Source organism: Hemicordylus capensis, chromosome 5 (genome assembly GCF_027244095.1).
Source record: "Hemicordylus capensis ecotype Gifberg chromosome 5, rHemCap1.1.pri, whole genome shotgun sequence".
Taxonomy (NCBI): domain Eukaryota; kingdom Metazoa; phylum Chordata; class Lepidosauria; order Squamata; family Cordylidae; genus Hemicordylus; species Hemicordylus capensis.
In genome coordinates, this window is record NC_069661.1 from 140,920,050 (window position 1) to 140,932,190 (window position 12,141).

Here is a 12,141-nt window from a genome sequence, read left to right on the forward strand (position 1 = left end):
TTCTGGCCGTGCTGCCAATGCAGCATGGGCCATTCTCTCTCCTAAATGGGGCTGCGTGGCCCTGTTTGGGAGGGAAACTGATCGACCCCGCTGCGTTGGCAGCAAGACAAAGAGCAGCTCTAAGGCAGGGAAAGTCACTTTGGCCGCACTGCCAACACAGCACGGGCCAATTTCGGCTCCAAATGGGGCATGCGGCCCCGTTTGGGACCAAAATAACACCTCCGCGTCTGACATTATACGCGGGGGTGTGTCTGAGGACACTCACGGCCCCTGATTGGTGGCAGCCCAGGTTCTTTGAATCCATTCACCCAATGGTGGCTTCACCCCTGCACCATACACTCATATGAGTGTTTAACATTTTATTATTATTATTATTATTATTATTATTATTATTATTATTATTATTTCTTGTTTACACAGTCAGACAGGTGTTATTGAGTGGTTTGTTTTATCCAGACATCGAGTCCTTCCCAAGGACCTGAGATGGCTGAATTTTATTGTCAATTGTTATAGATATCGTCGCAGAATATAGGCTGTTCCCAGTAAAGCTGCTTTTTGTAATTGGCTGATGGTGATTTCTGTGGCCCCTATGGTGTTGAGGTGCTCTTCAAGGTCTTTTGGAACTGCACCCAGGGCGCCAATTACCACTGGGATTATTTTGGTCTTTTTCTGCCACAGCCTTTCAATTTCAATTTGTAGATCTTTGTATTTGGTGATTTTTTCTATTTCTTTTTCTTCTATTCTGCTATCCCCTGGTATTGCTATGTCGATGATTTTGACTTGTTTTTCTTTCTTCTCAACTACAGTTATATCTGGTGTATTGTGTGGCAGATGTTTGTCTGTTTGTAGTCGGAAGTCCCATAATATTTTTACATCTTCATTTTCTACCACTTTTTCAATTTTATGGTCCCACCAATGTTTGGCTACAGGTAGCTTGTATTTTTTGCAGATGTTCCAGTGTAATTATTATTATTATTAATTGTTGTTATTATTATTATTATTATTATTATTATTATTATTATTAATTTGATTTCTATACTGCCCTTCCAAAAATAGCTCAGGGTGGTTTACACAGAGAAATAATAAATAAATAAGATGGCTCCCTGTCCCCAAAGGGCTCACATTCTAAAAGAAACATAAGATAGACACCAGCAACAGTCACTGGAAGTACTGTGCTGGGGGTGGATAGGGCCAGTTACTCTCCCCCTGCTAAATAAAGAGAATCACCACGGTAAAAGGTGCCTCTTTGACCAGTTAGCAGGGGAATATGTGAATAGAGCTGGTGTTAAAACCCTTTCTGATTATAATCGTTTATGCATGGTACCTCTCCAACCACCTTAACAAAGCCATAAATCATTCTTCACACTGGAACTAGGTCTTCCTTGCATATAAGCCTGGCAGTCTAAGTAGAGCTGCAGGTTCACCTTTCATCCACTTCAGTGGAGAGTGCATTAGAAGAGCACTTTAAGGTTCACCTTGTAATTCTCTAAAAAGCCCAGAGTGAGGCTGTTGGGGAAAAAAAATAGGCTTTTAATTTCCTTTGTAATTAGAATTTGATTGTGAGTATAAATGAGCTTGCAGTGCTTCCTACCTTTTTGTGCATGCCATTTCTCAAAGTGAATTATTTTAAATTAAATGACTCTCATCAACCTCAAGGCATCAGTATTTAAAATCTGAGAGTATGTTCCTGAAACTTGTGAATCATAAATTAAATCAAATTATCTTTCTTTTAAAAACTTAGTTAAGTATTGATTTCCCCCCTCCCTTTTAATTATAGAAGCTCTAATCACGATCAGTGAGAAAAGCTTTGGGGCTAACTGCGGGGAAGGAGAGTTTACCTTCCCTTCCCTGCACACTATCAGTGTTCCACCCCTGGGTGGGCGGATCGCCTGCCCAGATGAGTGGCAGCTCTCTTGCGGGCCGCCCACGCCCATGGTTGGGTTCAGGGAAGTGCCTCCAGGCAGTGTCCCGCCCCCCCACAGCCCCAATAATGCACTGTGTGAGTGTGCAGTCCCTCCCCCCCAAGTGTGCACACTGCAGTTGCAAACAGCCGTGGCTGACACACAATCAATTTAATGAAGTTAAGGGAGTGCTCGCTCCCCTAACCTCATTTAATGAGGTGGCTACTTTGGTGGGTTTGCTGCTATATAGCCACCAGGATTGGCCGTGATCCCGGTGGTTCACAGGAGTGAGCAAAACTGGGCTAGGCTCCCTTAGCCCAGTTTTGCTCACTCATGTGAATAACCTCCTCATATGGTTTGTTTGTTTTTTTAAGTGTAAAGGAAATTGGAATGGCATTCAGTAGAAATGAGATACAAATGAAAGGTTATCCCAAAAATTCAAGATGTCTGCAACTAAAATGCTTTGCACAGTGGTGTAGCACATTCCTCTGTGTGCATGGATCTCCTTTCTGCTGGAATGTATATTACAGCGTATACTTGCAAGCGATCCATGTGCAAAACTGAGCATATATAAATCTGTGAACCTTGGCAACTCTCTTGTTTGATTTGTGCAGCTTAGTGTTAGGAATGGATTCAACCAACCACTCTTTCCATGGTGGCTACCCCTATGGAAATGACAGCAATGAATGGTTGCTAGCACCACAATACACCCCACAGACTGGTATGTGGCACAATAGGGCCTGGAGAAGGCACACAAGAGCTGGGTGTCGCCTGCACTGACAAGAGATGATGAGTTGTCCCTTCACACCTCCTCTAAAAGCCTCATATAGACACTTAAGAGCCACTCCCTCAGCATAATAACTTATTGGACCATAGGCCATTAATGTTTCAATTTCTGGTATTTGAAAAGAATGTTGAGATAAGAATGTTTGAAGCATTAAAGATGTTTTTTTACATCACAAGTGAAACAAATTTCAGCCACAAATCTGATAGTCAAATTTAAACACTGATTCATTTTCTTCAGAGTCCCCTCCTTCATTAAGGTTGATAAATGAGTCATAATTATCAAGTATATTGTGGTAAAATCTAACAAAATAAGCAGTCAGTGAAGGCTTGTGAGATAGTGGTTGATCTTTTGTAGCATTTTTCGACCAATGTATTGGATAGCAACCTATTATTATTATTATTTCTTGTTTACACAGTCAGACAGGTGTTATTGACTGGTTTGTTTTATCCAGACATCGAGTCCTTCCCAAGGACCTTATTATTATTAATTATATTATTAACAACAACAGTAACAATAACAATTCAATTTCTATACCGCTCTTCCAAAAATGGCTCAGGGAGGTTTACACAGAGAAATAATAAATGAATTAGATGGATCCCTGCAATCCAAAAGAAACTTATTTCACAAATTTGTATGCCTCCCACTACCGAAGTCTGCAGGCAGTTTACAAGCATATTATTAAACACATATGAGTATGGAAACTATCCATTCTTTATGTATAGATCCTTCAGTTAGATTAGTAAGAACAATTGTTAACTAATCTTTCTGGGCCTTTTGAATAATCCTGACATACTGTTGTAGAAAATAACATAGCATCTGTATAATCACATACATATCGTAGAAGTCCACAACCCAGTCCAGGTGAAATTGCATGCAGCATAGGAGTGGGGCCATAAGTCAGTGATGGAGTACAAAAGAAGGTTCTAGGTTCAATCCCCGGCATTTCCAGAAAGGGCTGAAAACACATTCCCATCTAAAAACCTGGAGGGCTGCTGCCAGCCAGTGTAGTCAATACTGAACTAGACCGACCAATGGTATGACTCAATATAAGGCAACTTCTTATGTTTAACAACTGATAACCCCAGATGGACATTGCATAAAAAGACACATCCAGCAACTTCAGTAGGGGGCTGAATAAGCACTGCAATGTGGATGAGGATGAGTATCCAGACTGCATGTCTACTATGTCTACATTCTAGCTGGCTACTTCCATATGCTGATCTCCCTTACTTGATTGGGGTACTAGACCTTGTTTGGTTTCATATTTAGGCATAAATTAAGCTGTACTATAATAAATAGTGGCAAGGTTAATTACCTATATAACACAAACCCCACAAGGGCTTCATGTCTGAATATTTACAGTCACATTGGAAAAATGCAACTCATTATTATCTTCATTAGGGCAGATACTAAACATTCTCCTTACACTGCCAATCCTTTAGAAACAGAGTTCTCCCCCACCATCAACCCCCACTCAATGGGACTTAGATTTTGGCTTATAGGGAAGCATTTTGGTTTTCCTGTTTTGTGGATGGGACTGACCAAATCCACTGGCATTTTGAAACAATTTCTTTTCAAAAATCATTTATTCTTGTATTATTTAGTTGCTGTAGACAGTTTAAGCAGCTCCACCTAGTATTAATAGAAAAGGATTGATTGTATTCATACTGCATGTTTGAATGAATTCTGAGAGCCAGACTAGGCATGAAGAGGGAGAGATATGGGGTGCCTCCTGACAGTGTTTTTTTTTTTTAACCTTAGCATAGTTATGGGTATTGAGTAGCTCCTAATCTGAGCAGAGCAGCAACAGGAGAGGAGGATGTTTCCCTAGAGAGTTCCCCAAGGAAAACAGCCTCCCAGTGCCTTAGCAAGGTTGGTGGTGGCCCTGAGGCAAGACTGAAGGAAGGCTGCCCCCTGCCTTTGTAACCCCAACCACCATCTTGCTTTGTGGCCACTGTCTCCGCCCTCCCTTCACTGCAGCGCCAGAGAGCAGCTGAGCCAGCGCAGCCTGGTGACATCATTGAGCTGGCCCAGATCAGTGATGCAGTGCTGCCCTCATCAGCCTCAGCCCCAGACCAGACAACCTCAAAGGGACCACCTGTTTCTGATGGGATGGGGCAGCTCTGCCACATCAGCTTGGTGGCTTCACAGAACAACTCGGAGTGGGGGAGGCAGCAGCAGCAGGTGGCCCCCAGACACCTCCCTGTCTCCATGGTGACTATGCCCCTGCTCCCAATGTGCTTTCTCCCACCCCATGTGCAGGGGTGGCTCGTGAACTCACCTCTGGGGGGCGGGGGGGCTTCTTTAACTGTAAACGGAGCTGGTGCTCCATGCCGCCCAGCAGCCCCCGTGGCGGGGAATCGCCTCTGCCACTCACCTGGCCGCTGGCGGGGGTTCGCCTCTGCGGGAGCCAGGTGAGTGAAGGAGGCGATTCCCCGCCGCAGAGGCTGCTGGGCGGCACAGAGCACTGGCTCTGTTTACACTTAAAGAAGCCGCCCGCCACCGCCCCCCGGAGGTGAGTTCACGAGCCGCGCCTACCCAGGTGTTGGTAATAAATCAGCAATGTTAGCGAAGCATGTTGACCATTTACAAGCAATGGCAACAGCAGTAGCAACAGCAACACTAACAGTCATTACCCAGAGCTGATTCTTCATATCCTGACATGGAATGGCAATGCAGGCATGTTGTAAGAACAAGATCTCCATCATCAAACAAAGGGCTGGTTCTCAAAATCATTTTAATGGTAGATTACTGGTAAATCTTATGTTTTAAACTTTTAATTGCTGTTTACATTTTTTAATTGCCATAATCTCTGAATGTTTTAAATTTTAATTGTTGTTTAATAGTTGGTTTTATTCTGCTTTAATTGTGTTTATTTTTGTGAACCGCCTAGAGCCTTTGGAGTCAGGTGGTATATTGATTGATTGATTGATTAATTGATTGATTAGATCTCAGTTTGGCACATCCCTGTGCACATCCCCGTGGAGCATATCATGAGAATGTAGACATTTTCCTCAATCCTAGATCAGTGCTGCAAAAACCTGACATTTATGCAGGATCGATTAGTTGAGTTCAGGTCTAAAATTAATGTTTCTGGTTAAATGTTGACTGGTTACAGGGTAGTTTGGGGGACGGGGAAAAAATCCTGAGTTCTTATGAAACACTCCATGGGAGCATGTGTGGTGTCCTAGGATTTGCTTGTAAGAAGACTTTTTAAAAAAATGATAACTGTTTACACCTGATGATGATTGACTGATTTTAAGTTTGCTGAAGTTGCATTTTCAAGAATGAACTCTGTGAACAGCAGAGTGGACTGGAGAGTTTATTTCAATTTAAAAGGAAAAAAATGTGTAGAATAACCATCTTATTTTCTTTATTATTTCTGGCAGCTCCATTCAGTTCTTCCAAATCTGCAGACAACATTGTTAAATTTGATACCTATGGAGATGGGATAGGACGATACAATGTCTTCAACTTCCAGCACAGTGGAGGTAGATTCTCATACTTAAAGATTGGCCAATGGGCAGAAACCCTGACCCTCGATGTAGACTCCATTCATTGGTCCAGAGGTCTTATTCCCACTGCCCAGTGCAGCGATCCCTGTGCACCCAATGAGATGAAGAACATGCAGCCAGGAGATGTCTGCTGTTGGATTTGCATTCCCTGTGAGCCCTTTGAGTATCTGGCTGACGAATTCACTTGTTCAGACTGTGCACCTGGGCGCTGGCCCACTGCTGATCTCGCCAGCTGTTATGACCTACCAGAAGATTACATCAAATGGGAAGATGCCTGGGCAATCGGCCCAGTGACCATTGCATGCCTGGGCTTCATTTGTACTTTCCTGGTTGGGGGGGTCTTTGTCAAGCATAACAACACTCCCTTGGTCAAAGCTTCAAGTCGTGAGTTGTGCTACATCCTTCTCTTTGGAGTCTTCCTTTCCTACAGTATGACGTTCTTTTTCATTTCTAAGCCTTCGCCAGTCATTTGCACCGTGCGCCGCTTGGGACTGGGCACTTCTTTTGCCATTTGCTATGCTGCCCTGCTCACAAAAACAAACTGCATTGCCAGAATATTCAATGGAGTGAAGAACGGGGCTCAGAGGCCTAAATTCATCAGTCCTCGCTCTCAGGTCCTCATTTGCCTGAGCCTCATCATGGTGCAGATTGTGGTGGTGTCCGTGTGGCTGGTTTTGGAGGCCCCAGGCACCCGGCGGTACACTCTCCCTGAGAAAAGGCAGACTGTCATACTGAAGTGCAATGTAAAGGATTCCAGTATGTTAATCTCTTTAACATATGATGTGATCCTGGTAGTCCTATGCACTGTATATGCCTTCAAAACAAGGAAGTGCCCGGAAAACTTCAATGAAGCCAAATTTATTGGTTTTACAATGTACACAACCTGCATTATTTGGCTGGCCTTTCTTCCAATTTTTTATGTGACGTCGAGTGACTACAGGGTAAGTCTTTCTACGCTTATTCCCCATAAATTGTTCTTACAGAATCCTACTGTTTTTAGGTGCAGGCTTGTTTGTCATTGTGACTTGTTCCCTGAGACTTATTTCACATGGGCTGACTCTTATTTCACACTGCTAAGGGTTTTACTAACAGGATAAACACCAGCTATACATAGGAGTTAATGCAGAGCAGATGATACATTTCAGATTTCAGATGAATCTTTGAACTGCATCAGTTGAAACATATTGGCCACAAAATATCACAGAGTTATGTGCTCTTAGCCTTTTGGTTTTCAGTGCCTTAAACTTGCTTATGAATACGACAAATATTTATATACTGCTTTTCAACAAAAGTTCCCAAAGTGGTTTATATGTACATACACACACATATAGGCTCTGATTGGATTGTGGCCACTGTTTTCAAGTTATGATTTATTTGCACATGCAAGCCACCACTTGATACTGAAGTCAAATGAGGATGCATTTGTGAATCAGCTCATGGACCGGGGAGTTTAATGGTCGCATACCACCTTTTCTTCCTGATAGGTTTTCTATGTTTAACACCTGCATAACAGGTGTTAAAAGTGTCAACCCGTGTTTGCAGCTGTGGAAAAGGTAAATTCTATGCCCAGGGTCTTAGGAAAGGGATTGAAAATAAAGCTGCTAGTATTATAATGCCGTTATTATTATATAGGGACTATAAAGGGTATTATAATATTATAATGTCCAGACACATCTATGGTGCAACCACACTTGGACTACTGTGTATAATTCTGGTCACTGTATCTCAAAAAGGACATTATAGAGCTGGAAAAGTTGCAGAAGAGGGCAACCAAGATGATTAGGGGCCTAGAGCACCTTTCTTATGAAGCAAGACTACAACATCTGAAGCTTATTAGTTTAGTAAAAGGTGACTGGAGGGAAGCATGATAGAGGTCTATAAAATTATGCATGGTGTGGAGAGAGAAACATTTTTCTCCCTCTCAACACCAGAACCAGAGGTCATCCCATGAAATTGATTCCCAGAAAACGTTTGGTTCAACAAAAGGAAGTACTTTTTCACACAGCTCGTATTTAATTGATGGAATTTTCTGGCATTAGATGTGGTGGTGGCCTACAGCTTGGATGGCTTTAAAGGGGGCTTAGACAAATTCATGGAAGACAAGTCTATCAATGGCTACTAATCCAATGGCTATAGGCCCCCTCCAGGCTCAGAAGCAAGGTGCCTCTAAATACCAGATGCAAGGGAACAATAGCATGAGAGTGGGCATGCCCTCACCTCTTGCCTGTGGGCTTCCCAGAGGCATGAGGTGGGCCACTATGGGAAACAGGATGCTGAAACAAATGGGCCTGATTCAGCAAGGCTGTTCTTATGTTCTGAGATAGAAATAGTTGGTGGGACAACAGTGTTGTTATATTACATGTACACAAGAATGTCCCTTTTTCCTTTGAAATGAAAAGTAAATCTTCATTGTGAACTTCCTAGAGCCTTGGAGTCAGGCAGTATATAAATCAAATCAAATCAAATCAAATCAATAAATGTTGGAGGGTATGCATATCTGTGGTTCGTTAACTGGAAGTAAACCCTTTTAGGTACAATATTTGGGTGGTCCTATTCATGTGCAAAGACAGTATGCCTCTGACTATCAGTAGATGTTGGAGAAATAGTGTGGGAAGGCTCTTGCCTCCAGGAAACTTACTGGCCCTAGATCCCTCTGCCCTCATGGAACTGCACGGAGTAAGGCTGCCCATGTGGGTGTATGGGAGGGACGCCAACAATGGATGGTTTACTTGTCTGGAGGAAATGTAGGTTAAGAGCAGCCTTTCCCCCTGCCCATGCCCTCCCAGCCCAGCCCTGGTGATTGTGAGAATCTCTTCCTCTCTCCTTGTACCTTTCTCTTCCATAAAAGATAGAGTTTCTGCCCTTATTGGAGCTCTTATTTTGTGGTGGAAAGTGAAATATCTGAAATAAAGGCTAATGCTCTCTCTCTCTCTAATGGAAAAAATTACAATGCAGGTTCAGACCACAACTATGTGCATCTCCGTGAGTTTGAGTGGCTTCGTTGTCTTGGGATGTTTGTTTGCCCCCAAAGTGCATATTGTCCTCTTCCAGCCACAGAAGAACGTGGTCACTCACAGGCTGCATCTCAATAGGTTCAGCGTCAGTGGGACAGGAACCACCTATTCCCAAGGTAATTAAAGAACATAACTGGGGAGTAGGGCTGCTGTTTTCCCTCTTGAAGCTATAGTGGTATTTGTTACTGCATTTATAATTTATCCACCACTTTTCCATTTTAAAAGGCCAAATACTCAAAACAGCTTACAATTTATAGAACAGTTCTTAAATCAATTTAGTACATGAGCCAGCTGAGATGGTCAGTACCATATGTGCGGATGAATGCTCATTGTGATTTTTGACCTCCTAATTACTCCTGCTAACTTGGCAAAGAGGCGCCTTTTAATGTGGTGATTCTCTTTATTTAGCAGTGGGAGAGTAACTGGCCCTACCCACCCCCAGCACAGTACTTCCAGTGATTGCTGCTGGTGTCTAGCTTATGTTTCTTTTTGGATTGTGAGCCCTTTGGGGACAGGGATCCTTATTTATTTGTTATTTCTCTGTGTAAACATCCCTGAGCCATTTTTGGAAGGGTGGTACAGAAATCGAATAAATAAATAAATAAGATCTACACCCCTAGAGATAGAAAATAAGTGATAGCATTGCAATAATTTCAGCTTTCAGTTTATCATGCTTTTATTGTCCTGTCCATCAGGCCTGCAGTGGCCAAATTTGCAATGGTGTTTTGAAGATTTTTTAAAAACATTTTTAAAACACAAAGTATCTGCTCATTGATTGTAAATAAAGTTCTTCTTTAAAAACACAAAAACAATTATACAATTTTTATCAGTGTCAGAGTCACAATCGGGTTCATTATTACCCTAACTCTTTCCTCTGTGCAATTTTACACTAATCATTTGTGGATAGATGATAACACAGAGAAAGCTGTAAGCGCAACAATGCTATCACCTATTTGCCTTCTCCATGGGAGTAGATGATGCCACAAATCACTATGAGCATATATCCCCTGAGGTGGTACCAATGGAAAAAATTTGTGGGCCTGGCTAATAGAATTTTTTTTATTACACTATACTGATAGCAAACAATAAAAAACAAGCACCAGCATCTTTAATTTACATCAAAGTTCAGGACATACATAGATACAACTAAAACACAAAACAACTAAGAAATGCAGTCTTGATGCTTACAAGTTAATTAGTAGATTTGTGGAGAAAAAACCTTGTCATACTAATTTTCTCTCTCTTTTTGTTGGGTTACTAGCTTAGTAGATTGTGGAAATGCTGTGAACATAAGTTATCTTGATATCAGCAAAGCGTTTGACAAAGTTCTGCATGATATTTTGGTTAGCTTACTGGTCTAATGCAGACTATGTGATATCCTCATCAGTGGATTCTTAACTAGTTTTAAAACTGTACTCAGAGAGTGCTCATCAGTAACCACTAATCAAGCTGGACTGAGGTTTTGAATGGGGTGCCACAGGGTTCTGAGCCCAGTACTCTTCAACAGTTTTATCAGTGACTTAGAGGAAGGGGTGGAAGGAATTCATAGCACATTCATAGATTATACAAAACTGGGACGGGCAGCTGACAACTTCGAAGACAGGAATACAATTCAGAATGACCTGGATAGAATGGAAAACTTGGCTGAAACAAATGAAATTCAACAGAGAGAAACGCAAACGTCTCCATTTAAACAAAAATATCAAATGTATAGGCATCTCAAAACCCTGAGATTGCAGTCATCACAACATGAGTCCTCAGTGTGGTGAAAGCTAATGGGATTTTAGACTGCATTAGTAGAACCACAGTTGCCGAGTCATGAAAAATAAAATAGTTCCACTACTAATCACACTAGTTAGTAAAGCTGGCATGAAGTCGAGACGAACCTGCTGGGCTGGGCTGGGACGAGTTCAAGGTTTTTCTTTTTAAATGACAGGCTTGCCGCCATTGCAGGGCTTTGCAGGGTGCTGCCGCAGCCATGGAGTAAGCTCCTGAGGTCCCCCTCCCCTCACTGGCCTCCCCCTGGTCATTTTCAGCACTTTTCTGGACCATTATGTGACTTTCTGTGTTGGCAGTGGCCATTTTGGAGGCCGCCATGCATGCACCCTGGCTATCTGTCTGGCTGGGATCATAACCCAGCCATGAAGATGGCCAGTGAGTATGTGCAGCAGCCTCCAAAATGGTCAACACCATCACAGAGAGGCCCGTAACAGGTCAAAAACAGCCCAAAAGGGGTCAAAAATGACCAGGGGAGGCTGGCGGAGGAGGGAGAACCTCAGAAGACCCCCCTCCACAGCCATGGCAATGTCAGTAAGTCTGCCAATTTTTAAAAAAAAATCGCCCCCCCCCGCCCCCCAGGCTGAGCCGGACCAAGCCAGGCTCTAGGACCAGACACAGGACCTGGACCTGTCACAGGACCGGATCTGGTTCAGTTCGAGTCCAGTTCTACTCAAACCAAATTGGGCTTTCCGGTCTTGTACACACTCCTACTAGATAGACTGGACTACTTTAAGAAGGACATAGACAAACCTCAATGGGTTCAGAGAAAGAGAACAAAGATAGCCTAACCTGAACCTGTTCCAGTTTGTTTATATCCTTCCTATAGCTGAACACTGTACAGTTCTGGTCTTTCTAAGGGGGAATAAAGTAAACATTTCTTTTCTTGCCTTGGAAGCTATAGTTTTATTAATGATCAGGTCTGGAAAATGAAGCCTATGAGGAAATGTTGAAGTAACTGAGGTTTTTTGCCTGAAAAAGAAGACTGAGGGGACCATGATAGCACTCTTCAAATACATGAATGGCTATCACATAGAAGAGGGCAAAGACCTGTTCTCTACTAAGCCTTAAGTTACAGGAGAGTAGGGGGCTATGGGATCATGTTTCAACTGAAGATTAGGAGAAACTTCTTATGGGTAAGAGCAGTT

At 42.6% G+C, this 12,141-nt stretch overlaps 1 protein-coding gene across 1 annotated transcript in view; it reads left to right on the top strand.

The window, feature by feature from the left end:
- GRM3 (glutamate metabotropic receptor 3) overlaps positions 1-12,141 on the top strand; it is a 166,182-nt gene that overhangs the window by 150,684 nt on the left and 3,357 nt on the right. Inside the window, exons 4-5 of the mRNA XM_053257238.1 lie at positions 6,078-7,144; positions 9,159-9,333. Of these exons, the coding sequence (XP_053113213.1) occupies positions 6,078-7,144; positions 9,159-9,333 (1,242 nt within the window). The remainder of the gene's footprint in view (positions 1-6,077; positions 7,145-9,158; positions 9,334-12,141) is intronic.